The sequence below is a fragment of the Lacerta agilis genome, chromosome 1 (genome assembly GCF_009819535.1).
Source record: "Lacerta agilis isolate rLacAgi1 chromosome 1, rLacAgi1.pri, whole genome shotgun sequence".
Taxonomy (NCBI): Eukaryota; Metazoa; Chordata; class Lepidosauria; order Squamata; family Lacertidae; genus Lacerta; species Lacerta agilis.
This window is the reverse complement of record NC_046312.1, coordinates 70,625,970-70,645,572: the sequence shown is the minus strand read 5'-3', so window position 1 is coordinate 70,645,572 and position 19,603 is coordinate 70,625,970. Positions and strand designations below refer to the sequence as shown.

The window sequence follows — 19,603 nt, the reverse complement described above, 5'->3', positions numbered from 1 at the left end:
TACTCAATAAATAAATAAAGTAGGATGCCATTTTCCTAAAACCAAAGGCTGAATCACGGGGAAATACTTTGTTTTCGAACTATCCCCCTCCCCCCGAAACATTCATATCAATATTTGCATATTATTTCCCCCTTTCTTTTTTATGGCTCACCCACGCACTCAGCAAGTTGGAAGGAGAGCACATGCAACTTACTTGTGGACATAGGAATAGTTACAATGAAATAGGCAAGTGGTTCCATGTAGTCCAATGAGGGCTAATTCTAGCTGCTACTGAAGAATGGATAGAACTAGAAACCAAGATCTAATGAGGACCTATTGCCATCCAGTCCAGGGATGACTCCAGCTCCCACCATCCCTGACCTTTGGCCATTCTGCTGGGGCTGATGGGGGCTAGAGTCCATCAACACCTGGAGGTCCACAGCTTCCCCATCCCTGCCTCAAACCAGGTACAGCATGTGCCATCATGTTTCAAGAAGGATTCAATAGTTATTTCAGCTGAAGACTATAATGCGATGCACACTTATGTAGGAATCAAGTTCAAACAAATAGTGGGATTTATTTCTTGAGTTGCTCTGCACGTGCCATTTCTCATATTAGGTTTCCCAATATACTTGCATTTGGATATACTTGCACTTGGAGAACCGGGATCTCCTTCTGCAGGAAGCTATATCAGTGTCGTTTCATCCCATTATACTCTCATTTGGCTCCGATGAGCACCATCCAGCATGGCCAGTGTCCAAGGATGAGGGAAGCTGCAATCCAGCAACATTTGGGGGGCACCAGGCAAGCTACCCCTGCTCTAGAGACTACTCAGTGATGAATTTATAGCAAAATGAGCACAAATTATGAGAAACCAGCTTCGAAGAGTATTTTAGGCCTTATGTATCATATAGCCTACTCCAACCTACACCTCAAAATTACTGTGTTTTTGTACTATGTGAAGGGGTAGAGGGTAGTGTAGTTTCAGAAAGATGGGAAGGACAATGACTTGCTACAGAAGAATCTGTGCTCATTGTTCCAATTTGTTCTCAAGATGTCCAAAGACAGAGGCTCATTGGAATTACTTCTGAACTGGATATGCCTTCATATTTAGATAAACCTTACTTTTGTCTTAACCTAGAATTATTTTTTAGGAATCTCAAACTTTTTTTAAAAAATCATTGCAGTTGAAACAACTGGAAGTAATGGATCAGATTTTCTGGGCTTCTACAAAGAGTAGCATTTCCTGAAATGAACTGGATTATGCCATGTCTGTGCTTTTTTATTAGACATTTTTAGGTCTGCGTTATGTTTGTAATGCAAGAGAAAACATTGTACTGTTAAATGAGTATTTGCACCTTAAACTGTAAGACTTGGATTTTTTTTAAAAAAAAAATATTTGAAGCCAGTTGTAGTTTTGCAATTGACCTTGATGGATCCAAGAATTCACTTAAAATCTAAGTAGATGTATTTTCAGGATACTTAAATATTTATATTCAGTTTTTAGGATATGTAAACTTTGTCATCTGTGTTAGTAATTTCAGTGAATTTACTGTGGTGCTAGAACTGTTAAGTAGCCAGAGTGCTTAGCTAAATACTATTTCCCATTTTTTTCCCTATTTTCAAATTAATAAATTAACTTCAAGCAACACACTGCTTTGTGTTATTTGTTAGTTGGGGCCTGGAAAAATCTTGAAGCTGGGTGGCAATAAAATTTTGAGGGGGATAATGTTGTTATAACACAACCCAAATCTCTGAGTAGAGATTGCAGGGGTGACAGCTTACCCAGGGTTTGTGTTTCCTCCAGAATGAGGTACAGCAGAGATGTGTAGCCTTTATGAGATATGGTTTATTTACACATATATACAACATGAGCCTACAATGGAGGGGTTCACAGCATTAACACCCCAAGAGGGCATTGGTTCCCCCATAGCCACATCCTTGGATTCAAACAGAAATCAAACATCACTTTTGACTCTATCACTTCCCAGCTTTTGCAGCTTTTCTTCCTGCTTCTAACTTCTAGCTCACATCACACAACTCTCAACTCGGACCCACTTCCTTTGTTCCCTTAATGACCCATCATTATCACCACAAAGTTAAGTCTGGTTATTTCCGAAATTTGAATCCTTGATTAGATTTTAACAATTGCTGGATTCAGGAATTGCCCCTTCGTGCTGTAACCAGTCCCAAGTTTACTAGATATATTTGACTGTCATTTCCCCCAGTCTTAAGAAGTGTGCATGCACACGAAAGCTCATACCAAGAACAAACTTAGTTGGTCTCTAAGGTGCTACTGGAAGGATTTTTTTTTTATTCCCCCCCCCCCCCACAATGTTTTTGTACGCACGTTTTACACAAATTTCAGTACAGTAGTGCTTCTCTAGTGGAAGGGACTTCCTCTGAAGGTGGTGGACTCTCCTTCCCTGAGAGCTTTTTCGAGGTCGGATGGTCCTCTGCCAGGGATTCTTTAGTTGTGATTCCTGCACTGCAGGGGCTTGGGCTAGATGATCTTTGGAGGACCCTCCCAATTCTACCATTCTGCGATTTTTCCAAGTAAGAACAGGAAAGGCTGGGCGTAGATAACAGGCAAGATCCAACACTCCAAACCCAACACGTCTCTACAATCTCCCCAGTGCTAGCCACTAAGCAGATGCAGAGAGAGCACGGCGTAACCAAAAAGGGGCGCGGGATTTCCGTTTCCACCAATCGGAGCCCGACTGCAAAAGTGCGGGGAAACGCCGATCACGCCCACATCTGACGTCAGAGCGAGAAGCCTGAGGAGAGATCCATGGCTGCTTCCGGGAGTGGTACCTCCCCTTTTGAGACGCTATGGACGCCGTGCGCGAGGAGCCGACCCTGGCGCTGTTCGCTTGGGTAAGTTCCTGTGGCGGCGCCAGAAAAAGGGCGGAAGCGGCCGCCCTACGGGCATATGCGGGGGTAGGAAGAAAAGAGCGAGGCCGGGCTTTGCTCTTTACTGCTGGTCGGGTGGGATGATGCTGCGTTGGTCCTCTCTGCAAATAAGTTTCACGGGCTCCGGCGGTGCTGCTTCGAGCCCGAATCGAGCTGTTGACATGGTTTTTCTACACACATCGCACCAGACTCCTCCTCCCCTTCCACCGACACTGACGGATGTTATTGGCAAACCCCCGTCTCTGAAAGGATCCGTCGAAGTATGCAAGGCGCTAGTCGGATTTGCTGTTTGGTGCTCCGCCTCCCACTTTAATGAAACTAAAATAGGAGCAGGCTCTGTGACTAAGGGTCGCGTGGCAGGCAGCAAACCAACTGGCGAAGCTCCATGGCTTCAGCTCTTTGCTGTTTTAGGCGCATATGCAGTGCTGGGTTTACGTATAGGCTAAACAAGCTATAGCCTGAGCCCCACTCTCTTGGGCCCCCCAAAAAAATGTAAAGGAAAAAAAAAATGGATGTACATTTCCAAAATATAAGGAAAAAAAATAAAATAAAACCTACATACAGCAACAGTGTTTTGTATTTCCTTATTTGTATTGTGTAGGCTCCTATGATGTAAGTAATGGGCCCCGCCTGCTAGCCTGCTCCCTAAAATATCACTGGTTTTGGATACCTATTAGGTCCATAAATTACCAGATAGCGTATATGCAACACAAAAAACTGTGACAATTTGTTGCTGACAAAGGACAGCTGGACATATAAAGGGCCCCATTAGCTTCAGTAGCTTAGGGCCTCATCAAACCTAAATGTGGCCCTGAGCATATGGCACCCCAGATTCTCTCGCTTGGAACAGCTAAACCTGTTGTTGAGTCATGCTTTTTCGAAAGGCATAAGCTTCTGCTTGCAGGGAAGACAGCAGAGCCCGCCGCTCACAAGCGTGAACTTGGAACTCTTCGTTTATGTTTTAAATCCACTTTAGACATCTCTCAAGCACCGAGAAGGACACACCCACTGAGAGGAGGATCCTTCAGACGACTCAAGTGAATCTTGGGTCCCCGTAAGGTGTTTAAGCCAATGCTGCTCCCTGTTGCCCAGGGATGAAAGTGTCTTCTGATTTTCATGGCCCTCCCATCCTGGTTCGTTTGCCCATGGTTTGTGGGGAGTGATTAAAATGTTTTGCTAGGCCTTGGTGTCTGTCCATCTGTCATTTTTATTTGCCCTTAGAACTTCGAGGTATAAACAGCAGCATGTCTCTGGGGATGCGAGTCCCCTAACCCTAGCTAATATCCATGCATTTTGGAGAATGGAGCTTCTACGTAATCAGAGGTGGATTTATGGATAAATTCTCCAGTTTAATAATTAAGCATGGCTGTCTGTCCCTGCCCACTTGGTGTAGTTGTTAGGCGAGTATTCCAATAAGACTTGGGAGAGTTGGGTTTGAATCTCCACTTAGCCATGAATCTAGCCACCATTTCACAGCCTAATCTACCTTGCAGGGTTGCTGTTAAAATAAAATGGTGAAGGGGGAGACCGTGTGCCACCTTGATCTTCTCAGACAGATGTAATACAAATAGATGGCAATGTGCATTACCTCACTTAAAAATGTGGCTAGCCATTCTGCTGAGTGGGTGTCTTCCCTAAAGTTTTGTCCCAATGCCATTACTATAAGTAATGCATGTGACAAGCCTAGGTATAATTCTGGTGGAGCTGAGGAAACTGAATTGAATTGGTAAAGAGTTTTGAGCATTGCCTCCTTAGCTTTAACTTCATGTTTGCATACATGCCACAGCTGTCCAATAAGGTTAAATATTCCAGGATATAATGCCTTCTATTCTACTCTTTGAGCAGCTAGTCTGTTTCAGAGATCATAAATATTTCTCAATGTGCAAAAAAAGCCGGGATTGTAACCACATGTCAAAGCAAGCTGTTAAGTCTTGTAGTTCTTATTAAACAGTTTTTCTGTATCAAATATGAAACTTTGCAGACAGGCTTAAATCAGCTTTTTTAAAAAAATGTTGGCCCTGAAGACATATGCAAAACCTGAGATGGGTGGGATGTGCATTTGTTTCCCCCCCCCTTCCAAATTATATCTCATTACCAGCATTTATATGACTTCAGAAATACTTAGGATGACATATGGAAATGCCCTAAGGTGGCCAAGATTTGTCTTGCTGGATAACACATAATGACATTTCATTGTAAAAGTAATGGATGGATGTTGTAAAATATACCTATGTGTATTGGATCCTGAAATTATTTTTCAGAAGTGCCTTTCAATGAAATTGATGTGACTTGCTTCCAAGTAACAGCCGGATTGAAGAGATGCATGCCAGTTTTATGCTTTCAACTTGGGTGGGTGGGGGTAGTTGAATATGAGATGCACATACACTTAGCCATTCAAAAGTGACATTGGCAAGAATCTTAAAAGATAAAGCTCTCTCCCTGAGGAGAAAGCCCAAGGGCTAGTGGTTCTAATGAGATTTATGTTACAATAAGGTCTAGACTGATTTGCACCATTGACTTCCTGAGTCCAGGAGACTAAAATCCTCAGCTGCAAATGACAGAATTGTACAGGACTGCTGTAAAAAAATCTTTCTGATGCTACACTTGGGCTGATAATGTCAAACCCTTTGCAAGATAGTGCAACAGTTAGAATTGCTTCAGGCAAGTCTCCTTCCATGTATAATTTCAATTAATTACTTTTTCATCCTTATTATTGATTTTTTTTAATAAAAAGAGTGGTTGGGTCTCAGTACTGCCACTGCTCATACCATTAAACTTTGAAGGACTTCCTTTCAATGCAACAACGTGCAGACCAGAATCTGCATGATGTGGAGAAAGTAGATTGGGAGTTTTTTTTCTCTTTCTCTCATACTAGAACTTGAGGCCATCTAATTAAGCTGAATGTTAGAAGATTCAGGACAGACAAAATGAAGTATTTTACCATGCAGTAGTTAGCTAAACTATGGAATTCACTCCCACAAGATGTAGCGATGGTCACCAACCTGGATGGCTTTAAAAGATGATTAGACAAACTGATGGGGAGTAAAGCTATCATGCCATCATGGCTATATTCTACCTCTACTGTGAGGGACAGTATGCCTCCATACCAATTGCTGGGAATCAGGAGTGTGGAGAATGCTGCTGTCCTCAGGTCCTGCTTCTGGGCTTCCTATAGGAAACTAGTTGGCCCCTGTGAGAAGAGGATGCTGGGCTAGATGGGCCTTTGTTCTGATCCAGCAGGGCTTTTCTTATGTCCCTAGGGAGCAAACAGCTATGGACAACTTGGTCTTGGTCATAAAGAAGATGTACTCCTGCCCCAGGCCCTTAAAGAATTTCCCTGCAGTCAGAAAAACATCACAAGTATTACTGGAGGAGGAGGACATTCTGTAATTGTTACTGGTAAGAGACTGGCATTAATGTTTCCTGCCCATAGTATACTTGCAAGACTTAATTTTTTAACTCTCTTGTTGCTATCCATATACGACTTCATGGTTTTTTAACAATTTCTGTTTCCATCTTTCTTTAAAAAGAGATGATGAAATGCTCTTTATGTCATCAAATGGTGGATAAGGCCTTTGGATTTTTGCTGCTTTGCTGCTCTTCATTTCGTGTGTGTGTGTAGGGTGCTGATGAGCTACTCAGTGACTCAAATAATGGTAATGAGCTAATTTAGGACAAATCTGCATGAGACTTATTTTGGGATCAGATGTCTCCATGCAGCACGTACAGTCCTCCACATTTTGCATGTGCTGGGGCTGCATCTGTGATGGTCTCCTAGCTGTTCATCATGGAGCCTGTGCGGTTTAAGTTGTAAAGTGAAATGCCCCAGTTGAAGCCTTGGAGACGTAACAGAAGTGTTCAGTGTTGTTTCCCAATGTGATTCATTTTGTCTTTGACTGCCTAGTGTCGGGATGAGGGACCTGTGCCCCACCAGATGCTGTTGGACTCCTATAAGCTCCATTCACCATGTGAATGGATGGTGTGACTTGGAGCCCAACAACATCTGGAGCATCACAGGTTCCCCATCACTAGCCTGGTGCTTCAGTCTTTTCTGGAGTGCAGTTCTTTAAATGAGGAAGAGAGGACTATGCATTGTTAGTATGAACACTCCCTCAAGTTTTCTGGACAAATAACAATTATTGGGTCTTAAAGTGCAAGTGAATATTGAGTCAAAATATGCATATGTTTTCATTCTGCATATGTTCTTGATAGTATTTGTTCATTTTGCAGACATTGGAGAACTCTTTTTATGTGGCCAAAATAAAGATGGGCAGTTGGGACTTGGTCATACTGAAGATGTGGAACATTTTACATTATGCATTTCCCTGTCTGGTTGTCCTGTTGTACAAGTTGCCTGTGGCTGGGATTTTACCATCATACTTGCAGGTAAATCTAGCAACTAGGCGGAAACAAGTGTTACATGATGTGAAAACTCCAAGATTTATCCGGGTCTCCATAACTGTTAAAAAGCTTTACAGTGAGCTACAGTATATGTAAAATCACAAGGCTATAAATTGTTGAGCTTTTGGAAATGGGAGACTGTGCATTCAGTTGAGTGCTGCTGTAGCATAATGGTTAAGAAAACGAGCTGTTAGCCGAGACAATTAGCCTTGACCTTGCACTTGCCCCATGGCCTTGGTTTCATAGGGCACTGTGTAGCAAAGATTAGATCCAGTGAAGTTTGGAAGTAAACGGGTCTTAAGTTAGTAGTAGTCTTATTCCATCACCATCAATGAGGCGTAGATGTGACTTTTAATAAAAATGAACCAGTTTCTTACTAGTGGGGAAATTGACTGCAGTGTCCTAGATATCTCCTTGAGGTAAACAATAGAAATGTGAAGATTTCCAGTGCTGCTCTACCTTGCAGGCAATGGCCAGGTGTTATCTTGTGGGTCTCATTCTTTTGGACAACTCGGAGTTCCTCATGCCTCAGGAGGAAATGCTGTGCCACAGAAAATTAAGGTGAGGTGCTATCAGCACAAACATTTAAATTCACCATTATGGCCAGCTGTATGTTGGTTCCTTCCATAAGCCACTTCACTGTGGATCAGCAGTTTTTGATATTTCCTTTGTATCATGCGTGCTGGACTACATGTTCATTCATCAGTTCTGAAAATTTCAATAGATAAGAATAGATAAGAAATAATGTAGATGATGCTCCAGTACTTTGGCCACCTTATGAGAAGAGAAGACTCCCTAGAAAAAACCCTGATGTTGGAAAAGATGGAGGGCACAAGGAGAAGGGGACGACAGAGGATGAGATGGTTGGACAGTGTTCTTGAAGCGACTAGCATGAGTTTGGCCAAACTGCGGGAGGCAGTGAAAGTTAGGCGTGCCTGGCGTGCTCTGGTCCATGGGGTCACGAAGAGTTGGACACGACTGAACGACTGAACAACAGCAACAACAACAACTGTAGAGTTGCCGAAGAGAATGTAAATTTGTTTTTTCTTCCTTGTCCCATAGACTATACAGGACAAAGTAGTAAATGTTGCTGCTGGACTCAGACATGCAGTAGCTGTAACTGGTGAGTTATTGCTATAGTAGTTCCTCACTAAAGGTTTCAACCATGTAACAACATGAAAACTGCTCCACCGTCTCAGATGATGGGTCTGTATACGCAGCTTTAATTGTTATGTGATTTAGAGGAAGCTGTGAAGCAATTAAAAATACTTCATCCCCAGTTATTCACTAACAGGCTAATACCTCAGTCTAATATACCTTGGAAGCCTGCTAATCGCTTGCCATTACCCTAGTGTTCCTTATCAGGATTGGTGGATATTTCATGGTAGTTTGTAAATTAATTAGGAAGGCCTGATAGCAACATAGTTTCTGACACCATGCAAGCTCTAGTACAGTGTCTGAGGTAGTGGTGCATATCTGGCTGTGGGTTTCCCCCCAAGAGCCAGACAGAGAGGCCTAGAGGAACACATCTGGTCCCCAGGCCTGAGGTTCGCCACCTCTGCATTAGGAGGGCCCCTTGTGTTTGCAGGTCAGCTTGGTATACATAGCTTCAGTGTGTCATAAGTGTACATGGGCTTGTCATCATCACTTAAGGAGTGATTGATAAGGCACAGTCACAGAGAGAATCTGAATGCTCTGCAACTGGCAGAGCTTTGTCATAATTAACAAATAAGTGGAAGTGGCCTGTCAGCAAATTCCATGCAAGTTTCTCCTTTGGTTTATGACATTATTGCCTGGACTCTTGAGAAGCTTATAGCCATTTCACAAATTACAGAGGGGCAAACCTGAACCTGCCACCAAATCTCCAGGAAGCTGCAGCTAATCACAGCTCCATCTATGTGTTTAATAAATATTGGTCATACTCATTTATTACATTAGGTATCTGCTTAATATATTAGTGTATACCTTAAAAACAAGTTGTGTGAAATGGTCTCGAACTGAATGCGGGCCTAGCGTACTGTTATTTGGGGTGTTGTGAATTTTTTCCTGCTAGATTGTTTTGTTGTTCTATAATTTATGTGTTAACATTTTCCAGGTTAATATTTGCATTAGTAAAAATAGTAACACCCCCCCCCCACCCAATGTCTTTTAGCAGGGGAATAGCCTTTAACATGAATATTTCATTTTCCTTTTGCATGTACATTCTGAAAAGAAAATGGTTCAGTTTTCCAGTGGGGAGTTGGCATGGCATCTCAGGCGAAGCGGGCATGCCAAGGACAGATGGTTCCATCTTTTTGGAGGGCTAAAGAGCCTTGCAAAGTAACAGGTTTGTTATCTAAATATTTAAGGTATGGATCAAGTATCTGATGTGCAAGCAAGGGGTCCACAAATTTTGGCTTGTCTTAGTAGCCAGCTGTTATTTGTGGCTATACCCAATGATAATGACCCCTCAACTCCTAAGTCCTCAGATGCTGCTCTGTTGTTGCTGTAATATCATGTATCACATTCCCTTAGCACTCTCTGATTCCATTCCCAATCAGCCCAAACACAAACCCCAGCCATATCTTGGCACATGAGACCCTGTCTTTTGCAGAACACATTACTCAGCTCAGAGAATGCCCAGCCACAGAGAGAGTCAGAGGTAGTGTTTTAATGTTGCAGCCATAGGGTGAAGCGTGGGTTGGTGGTGGTGGTGGTGATGATGATAAATAAATAAATATAAAAATAAAGAGTGGGAGGTCCAAGCCAGAGCTCCCATGCCATGTCTCCCTCTGTGTCTCTTTCCTGCTTGTATACTCTGCTAAACCTTTGTGTGCTTGCTTTATGTTCCTCACTTGAATTGGTCCTGGAAACTAACTGGAACCTACTGTCGTTGACATAAAACTTGTGCAACATAATCTAGGAAGAATCCACTAGGGAACAAACTTTCAATCTCAATTTATTTGCTTTCTTTTCTGAAGAAGAGAAGTACATTGCAATCTTTATAAGTACAGTCCCTTCCCAGTTGGATTTTTTCAGAAGTTTTTCCCTGGAGGGCTTCGGTCAGAGGGAGAAAGGAGAGAAATGGAGGGAAAAGAGAAACTGTGGGAAACAAATGGTGAATGAAGAAATAGATAGTTTGCACCCTATCCTGGCCTTCAGGTTCCTCTTTGTCAGCAACAAGATACAAAACACATCTTTGTCCTTGTCTCAAGAAGAGAAAACTGGGAATATGGATTTATTCTTATAGCAATTAAAATAAAATATGTTAATGCTGGGAATTGGTCTGACAGTTTCTCATGTACTTTGCAGTGTTATGTTGGGATGTTTGCATCACAAATCTCTTTTGTCAAATAACATTGTTTGAAAACTGTTGTCATCAGGCGTAACTGGTGAAGTTGATATAATAAAACACAGACGGCACTTCCAGAGGTTATTCATTCAGCCCAGGAACTGGAGTTGTGGTCATTTGGCCAAGGTGGCAATGGGAGCCAGTTGTATACCTTCTGTTAGGAATGTTTTAAGCATTACGATCCCTTCCCTGCCTCCTCGACACTGATTGCTGTTAGCAGGTTGAACTATCCACTGTCCTATTGTGGCTTGCAGCTGCTGAGTGCACCAGTTAAAGCCAGTACCCCCAAAACTTGCCAAACTTGCAACCCTTTCCCGTTTTGTGGAGTGCAGAATAATAAGCCAAATCAAAATGTATTTTAGGTTTGTTTACATTATTAGGCTCTGCACAGTAACAATATGTTCCTTAGCTCATTTCCACACCTCCCTCCTTCCCCCTCCCTCTTTCTGCACTTGGCAGTGTTGTTGTCTCCTTGTGGCCTTGTACTCTTCTCTGATAGCCTAATTAAACACCCCATGATTGTTGAAAGTTCTCCCATTTGTTAGTGGCCCCCCTTCTCTTTTATTTAATATCTTAGATGCCTATAGATGAAGGCATTAATCTATAAAATTAGTTGGGGAGGTAGTAACCTGACGTGGGCCCAAGTAGCTTCCTGCACAATCGGCTTTTGTTAGCTCTCTTATGCAGCTGTGTGTTGTGTTGTGGCATTCTGTATTGCAAAGGGCCTTTCTAAAAGGAAGTATACCACTCCAGCTAACGGAAAATAATGGGTTTATTGTCCTAGGTCTAGAAAACATCAAAGTAAAGAGCATCACTTCTGGGTCACATCATGTCACATCACTCACAGGTGAGTTTCTTTTGTTTGGTTGGCTGTAGCTTAGGACAAAGTGATGTCTGTCTGTTGAACCATGAAAAATATTTTGTCTCTGAGACTAGTTCATCCCCTTTCCTGTAAGATGTGTGTCCCGGTTTTTGTTCAGATTTAATCTAGCTGCCCTCATAACAGGCTTCCTGCTCCTGCCAAATTTAAAACAGGCTTGTGACCCTCCTTGAACATACAGCATGTATTGCATAGAGAATTAAGTTGCAGCTCTAGTTGTATACACAGAAATATATGCTTTTTGTGCTTTGTAGAGTCTGATTTGCCACTTTTAAAAATTGAGTGCATTACTCTTCCTAGAATGTTTGTTCATCTGTGTCAAAGACTAGACAGACAACAGATGGCATTTAGTCAACATTTTTGTGTTTTTTAACTTCCTTTTTTAATATGTTCCTTTTCTTCTTTAAGATGAAGGAGAGTTATATGTTTGGGGGAGCAACAGACACAAGCAGTTAGTGAGCAAAGATGATTTTCTTTTGAAACCCCAGAAGATAGAAACCCACTATTTTGGGGGTGAAAAGGTCAGAAGAGTCTGGAATGGATGGACGCACATGGTGGCACAGACAGGTAGGATATCAACTGTGGATGTTGCATATAAAAATACTTCGTTTACCGAAAGCGATGTTTGGATGGTTTCTCAAAAATAGTGCTTTCAGCTTAAGTTGTTTGGACAGTATGGCAAAACCCTGCATCTAGAAATGTGGGAAATGTGTGATTTAGGCTTTAGGGCTGAACTGTGTTGGTTCCCCCTCCCCGCAATTGCTGAAGTTCCCAATTTGATGGTTGTTCTGCCAGTGCAAGCATTTCTGCTTGTTCTGCTTGACAGGCAGGATGATTTCCCTCTTCTTCCCTCATGCATTGTTCTGGGAATTCTCCCGACCCTCCAGTGCAGATTTGTGGGAGGAGGGAGTGGTCTTGTTGAGCTGGCAGGAGTCCTTATGCTGGCTTCCAGTTCCACTAGTGTGCTGGGTTAGGTGAATCCAGCTCCAATTCAGAAGTAGTACCTCTGATATGGAAAGGAAGAAGAAGGCAAGTTTGTTGCATGAGTTGCTGTTTGAATAGCTTTGCATCCTTCTGAGGACCAGTAACCAGTTGCCTAGGGAAACTCCCTCCCCAACATAGTAGCCTGGTTCAGTCAAAATACTCCCACCAGCAAAAAAGTGGTAAAAAATACCACTTTTAAATTTTAAAAAATTAAAATTGAGAGGGGGTCTTGATGAGTGCCAAGGAGGGTATATGAGAGTGCCATGGTGCCACCTCTTCGCATGGGTTCTGTGCTTGCAGGCTGCATTGTCAAAAGAACTGCAGAAGTGCGCAATCAAAGCTGAAACTTGCTGCTTCTCGTTTATATTTCTCATAATGATGAGGCTAGGCTCTGTAATGCTCCCGATGTAAATTAGGTTACATAAGGATAACATAGAAGTTGTTTGACTGAAGGCAGTCCTAAATATAGCAGAAGGGTGGTGAAGAACAGGAGAGAGAATGATAGTCTTAAGCCTTACAAAAGGTGAGTCATCCTCAGTTCAGAACAAGTGCTTTCCACAAACTGGTATGGCTGATAACGAAGACAGCTTTAATTAAGGAAGTTTATTTATCTCTGTGTTCTCTCGAATAAATCCATTAATCCGTTTGTCATGTACTATCAAATCAAATTACTGTAAAATTGGGTAAAGAAATTATTGGTACAACCAAAGACTTACAAGCTCCTTCCCCAGAAGGGTTATTTTTTAAATACACACACACAGAGAAAGAGACAGACAGACAGACAGACAGACAGAAAACACTCTCTATCTTACAATGTTGCCTCCTGTAAAAATCCAATGGGAGCTGTGGAGCAACGATGCACCATCATACCGCTGGGGAAACAGCACAATAAAAATCTTTTATTATTTATTTTGAATATTTTTATCCTGCTATTCATCTGAAAAAGACTCTCAGAGTGGCATACAACGATCAACAACAACAGTTTTATTATTTGTACCCCACCCATCTGACTGGGTTGCCCCAGCTGCTCTGGGTGGCTCCCAGCATAGACAGAAGCCCCATAGGCTTCCAGTCTAAAATGTAAAGTAGAAAAGGAAAATGGATTGGGAGTGAGGAGGAGGAAAGTAGACTCAGGCATTACCTCTTATTAGTTGGGGAGGGCTGAAGCAAACTCTCTGCAGCTGCTGCTCCTTCAGCTTATAGATGTGGCCAGGTTGGGCTCCAAAATTGCTCCGGCCTCCATGCCAGGGAAGAAGGGGTAAGGGGAAGATCTACATCAGGAGGAAGAATGGGGAGAAGGATGATCTACCCCCACATGGACCTAATGGTCAGGGGTCCCTTTACCCTTTACCTTTAGGGTGTGGTTGGTTGTCTTTGGTTGGCTGTAGTGAGATTTGTTTATGTGTGTGAGTGTGGGGTGGGTGGATGCATATTTGGATCAGGTTAGCCACATTGATTCATATTCTGTCGGCAGATTCTTGTTGTTTTGTTGGGCTATGTATGTGATAAAGGGGAACCATACTGGGGTGAAGGCGTCTTCTATTGGTCCCAGTATCAGTTTCAATTTATTGGTTAGTTTTTCTAGTAAGGCTGTTTCCCATGCTATTTGATACCATTGGTCCATGTTTACTCCTGACAAGTTTCTCCAGTGTCTGGCTATGATGTTTCTGGCTGCTGAGAGTAGGTGGGTTATGAGCTCTTTATAATATGTGTGGGCATTATTATCTTGGAAGATGTTCAGTAGGTCCAGTTCTGGGGGGAACCACTGTATAATTGACATTACCTGACACACGGGGTAAACAAGCTGTACAAAAGCCTTGTGAGCATCCATTAAGTATGATTCATCCAAAGAGCAGTAAAAGATGGCACAATGTTCTTCCTGCTATATTAACAACCTCATCCTTGGCTAGGCTCTTAGGAATATTAATGATTTCTTATATTGGATTTTAACATATTCTCTCTCTTGTTTTCCATCCTCTCTAGTGTACCCAGGGAATCCCCTGTCAACATCAGAATATTAAAGGGGCATGGAGATTCACCTACTCTTCCCATAAGAGTCTCTAATTCTTGCCATAAAAAGAGACAGTAGAACAGGGGTTTAGTTGGGACCTATGTAGATATTCCTTTTTAAGAGAGTCATCTCTTCAGCTAATGATACTGTGAGAATCACAAATGCAAATGAGCCATTATCTATTTGTTTATTGTTTGGAATCCAATAAAAACCAGTGTTGCTAATCTAATGGAAAAAGCCCCCTATATTTTAGTAATGTTTTATGCATCTACAGATATAGTTAAACCTTGGAATTTATATATAATCTAGAGTGAATATTCCCAAATTGTTAAAATGTAGAGGGCTGTGTGCTGAAAAACATGTTGTCCTGTCTTCATTTTAATTCAGGACAGGGTCACTCCGTGATTCTAAACACACTTAACTGAGAAATGAACTCACTGATATTAACAAATATCAAATATCCAAACAAATGTGCTGAAAAATCAAAATATTGGGACTGCTTCAGATGTAGTTAATGCTCTTAGGACATCTGTCTTGGGCAAAGTCTTCCAACTGTGTGGTGGAGAACATAACAATGGAGTGTTTAGAATATGGAGTTGGTTTGTAGAATCATAGAATCATAGAACTGTAGAGTTGAAAGTGATCCCAATGGTCATCTATTCCAACCCCCTTGCAATACATACATACACATAGATATACACTGTCCATAGGAACTGGCATCCCCATAGTGAGTTTCCAGCCCCCAGATGTATTATCTATTACCACTTAGCCATATGAATAAGCACTAGGGTTGCCAGCTAACTGAGGGGAAAGACTGGGCAAAGTTGTTGAGTTGGTTTTTTTATAGTTTCGCATTAAAAAATTACGTTTTTGTGCTATTTTTATGGAAAATTGACAAAACCTCACTGCTGACATGGGTTGCCATATGTCTGGATTTTGCTGGACATTTTGCTGATTTCCGCCTGGACACTTGCTACCAACTATGGTATTACAGATATGTTCGAAACATTCCAGACGTATGGCAACCATTGCTATTTCCCATGTCTTTTTGTGGGCTTTCCAGAGGCATATGGTTGGCTGTTGTTGGAAACAGGATTCTGACCTGAGCCAGCAGGGTTTTTATTATGTTCTTTATTTGAAGGGCAGGCAGACCTAATCAGAATCATTAGGAAGTTACTGCACAATGGCTTTGATTCATGCAACCACTTTTACTAGATTAGCTTCGCTAAATTTATGCCTTCCACAGCCGTGCTGACTGGGACTGATGGGACCTATAGTCCACAATATCAGGACACCGGGTTGGCAAAGGCTGTCACAGTTCCCCACCCCTCTGATACAGGCTGAAATCTCATAAGATTGTATTTTGTCCATTCTTATTTTACTTAATTTATTTACAGGCCACATTAATCCCGCCAGTGACCCTGTAAAGCTCAGAGGTGGGGAACATCTAGGCTTGCCAGATGTCACCAGACTACAACTTCCATCATCCTTGACAATTGACCATTTTGACCTGGGCTGATGGGAGTTGGCATCTGATAACATTTGAAGGGCTACAGGTTCCCAAGCCCTGCTACAAACAGGTTGCTTTTATGGCACATTTTTCCACAGCTGGTGAATAAAGAGAAAATGCCTTACCCATTGACACCCTGTAATTTCCCACTTCTGAGTGGTAATTTAAATCCTGGTCTCTTTGATTCAAGTGCAGAACTCTAAACAGGAGGTCAGACGGCCAAGATGCCTCATCCCACCCTTCATGTTTATTTATCTCTTTCAAACAGAACGTGATAATGATTGTGGTATATATATATATATATAGAGAGAGAGAGAGAGAGAGAGAGAGAGAGAGAGATGTGATATTATGCTTTATAAAATTGTACATTCATTTCTTTTGTGGATATGAACTTGTTCTGCCTTGGCCAATGCTTTCTTGCTCATACAAACATCTTGACACACAATTGAGCCACAACAGGTGGTGATCTATGGGTTTTGCACTTCTCATTCTGTCCCAAACACAGTCGTGGAGAGGTAATATTTCAGTAGAGACTGAAGCAGCTATGAGAACAAAGCTTCCACAGACAGATAAGTTGAAAAATGATATTTTTCAGCTTGGTTTTCTAGATAATGCTTAATAGATTGTCCAAAGAAATTCACTGAAGAGATTGAAATTTTCTGTTTATGACAATCACTGCAGACCCAATGGGCCTTGTCAAACCTAGTTACCCTGAATCAGGAATTTATAGTATATTATTCATTTTGATTGTCATTTGGCTCCCTCAGGGAAAAACCCACAAATTAAATTGTAAATGTTACATCGTATTACATCACATTAAACCTTGGTGCATACTTGAAGTGCCATGAGATTGACAAATTAAAATTATGGCAGTGAAAAACTTCAGCAGTAGGAAAGTACCGACTTCAAACAGCCTGGAGGCAAAGCTTCTTTGCTTGCTTTAAAATATGTATAATATCCCTGTTCTCCATCAAATGAGCAACAAGATGGCATGGTCTGATATGGTTTGATGTGTGTTTTAGGCAAGGCTGAGGTGAGATATCAAACTTGAGTGTCGTGGTTCACAGCTCACCCACTACACTATTGTTCTTCTACAGTAAAAGCTATCCTTACTAATAATAAATAGCACCCCTAACATGTTTGGTGTTTTATAAAGTAGCACCAAAGACAAGCCATGTCCTATGGAACTTGTGATCTAAAATTCAACACAGGGTAGGTCTCAAGGCAAGTGTCAAGGAAGACTTAAGACAATTGTCTAACTAGGAAGTCAGACGATAACCTTACATATTTTTCTCTCTCTAAGACAAGAACAGCAAGAGGGAATCTCTCACCACCCAGATACAGCCAAGCCCAGTGCCATCCGGTGCCTAAACTGTGTAATGTCGCAATCCGTGTGGATGTGAAAATAGAAGGAGGAAAATTGCGTGTTCAGTTCAGTCACATACAAACCTTTCTGGCACATCTCTTATCTGTATATTTCATTCTATTTTAGTTGTTCCAGTGGATAAAAATTGGAATGGCTATGGAAACACTGAACAAATCATTGACAGGTAGGAAGAGGCCCAACTGAATCACAGAACTCTAGGGCATGAACGCTTTTGCCATCCTTTAGAGACATTCAGCTGCACACAGACATGAACATCAACATCTGATGAAGGGAGAAGAACCAGGGCTAAGGATTACAGGGAGAAGAGCTTGTTGGGAGAGCATTGAGGACAGGAATGAATTGAAGATGGAAACTTCAAGAGTGTAAGGAGGGGGCTTCTTTTGACTTTTTGGTCCTTAGGGAGCAATAAGGGATTGCTAACTACATAACTTCTTTAGATAAAGCAGTGCTGGTAAATTGTCTAATCGCTTGTTGGAATTTGGCCAAGTTTGGAACAAAGAAAATCTGGTTTGTGGTGTTGCAACTATCCTCCTGCCAACCTAGCAGTTTGAAAGCACGTCAAAGTGCAAGTAGATAAATAGGTACCGCTCTGACGGGAAGGTAAACGGCGTTTCCGTGTGCTGCTCTGGTTCGCCAGAAGCGGCTTAGTTATGCTGGCCACATGACCCGGAAGCTGTACACCGGCTCCCTCGGCCAGTAATGCGAGATGAGTGCCACAACCCCAGAGTCAGACATGACTGGACTTAATGGTCAGGGGTCCCTTTACCTATATCTAACTACCCTCTAGAGGGCAGCATTGATGTCTACATATTTTTATTTCCCTACCACTACTGTCAGCAGCTTAGAGCAGACAATAGATCTTGATGGATTACAAAGGCAATGGTGGATTGCAATGGCAAGCAGTGCTAGGCTTTTCTCTTGCAATAGCTGAGATTTTAAGTGATGCTAAATTCTTGCAGTGCTGCTTTAAAAACTAGCTCCAGGGGATGGCTAAAGTCACAGAACAATTAATATAAGTGTTTGAATATGATTTGTAAAAATGACTGCCCACAAATTAAATTAGTAAGTGGGTCTGATAAACTTCATCAATTTTAAATTTATTGAAACTTGCTTATTAACCTTAATGTAGATGTCTTTTTGAGGATATTGAAGGATGCTTGAGATAACCTACAATTTAATAAACAAATGCTACCACTTATTCAGGTGCTCAACTACACAAAAAGGGATAGAGTGTGGCTGTTGGCTCCACCAGTGCATGTGTTCAGTCCATAGCTGTCAACTTTTCCGTTTTTTTTAAGGGAAATTCCCTTATTCCGAATAGGATTCCTTGCAAGAAAAGGGAAAAGTTGACAGCTATGTCACTCTAATGTCTTAAGGAGTTGTGTGTGTATGAATTGTGTGTATCACTCTGTCCATACAATTAAGCTGAGATCATGTGGGCAGAGCATAGGCATAAATTCTCTCATATGCTATTCTGAATTTGTTTTGGGAGGAAGCCTATGGCCAAATCCTGTACCCCTTCACCTGCATGTTGAGACAAACATCTGAATAGTGTAAAATAATCTATACTGTAGGTACTTTAGCATACTGTAGAATAAACCTTTGGTCACCCTGTGATACATTTCCAAATACAGTAATGGCTAATGTTTTGGCATCCTTGCCTTCTGAAAGAGATGAGCAGGTTCATCATTTCCTTGTCCTTTATATGGTTTTTTATTATTATTAATATGAGAAACCAATGTCTTTCTTGAACCTTCAGAGCAACAGTTAAACTTGCATGGATAATGAGGAGTTACATTTGTTTTTAATTGCATAATTATAATTAGACTGCTATCTGCATTTAGATATTGCTATTAAAAGTTTAAAAGTAAGAGGCGCATCATAGCTTGAGTTTTAAACAAGCCCAAGCCTTGGTTTGTGGTGATAAATAACAAGTGTTCTTTGATTTGGCTGCCTGTCTTGCAACTGAACTGTCCAAGTGGTCAAATAACTGCAAGATCAACTTCCGGCTGGCGACGCCATAGCGGGTGGTCGGGGCTGCTTCGGCTGCGAGGCGCCCGATCCATCCCGGGGGTTAGGAGCCCCGCAACCGCAAAGCGGGGCTCCGGTTGGGGTGCGGGAAGAGCGTCCCGCACCCTGGGCTCCCCGGCTGCGCCCACGGAGGCTCCGAACCCTTCCCTTGCCCCCCCTGTAAAGGGGGAGTGGGG

The 19,603-nt window shown here is 42.0% G+C and overlaps 1 protein-coding gene across 5 annotated transcripts in view; it reads left to right on the top strand.

Moving 5' to 3' along the window:
• Positions 1-2,767: 2,767 nt before the first annotated feature.
• Positions 2,768-19,603, top strand: part of SERGEF (secretion regulating guanine nucleotide exchange factor) — a 101,162-nt gene continuing 84,326 nt past the window's right edge. For 3 of the 5 annotated variants that reach the window (XM_033153929.1, XM_033153946.1, XM_033153955.1), the window contains exons 1-8: positions 2,768-2,856; positions 6,153-6,291; positions 7,123-7,278; positions 7,760-7,854; positions 8,356-8,416; positions 9,506-9,619; positions 11,409-11,471; positions 11,913-12,071. In XM_033153929.1, coding sequence (XP_033009820.1) covers positions 2,812-2,856; positions 6,153-6,291; positions 7,123-7,278; positions 7,760-7,854; positions 8,356-8,416; positions 9,506-9,619; positions 11,409-11,471; positions 11,913-12,071 — 832 coding nt within the window. In that variant the 5' untranslated portion in view covers positions 2,768-2,811. Of the gene's footprint in view, positions 2,857-3,950; positions 4,026-6,152; positions 6,292-7,122; positions 7,279-7,759; positions 7,855-8,355; positions 8,417-9,505; positions 9,620-11,408; positions 11,472-11,912; positions 12,072-17,501; positions 17,560-19,603 lie in introns of those variants that run through there. The other 2 variants (XM_033153964.1, XM_033153937.1) reach the window with 2 other exon arrangements.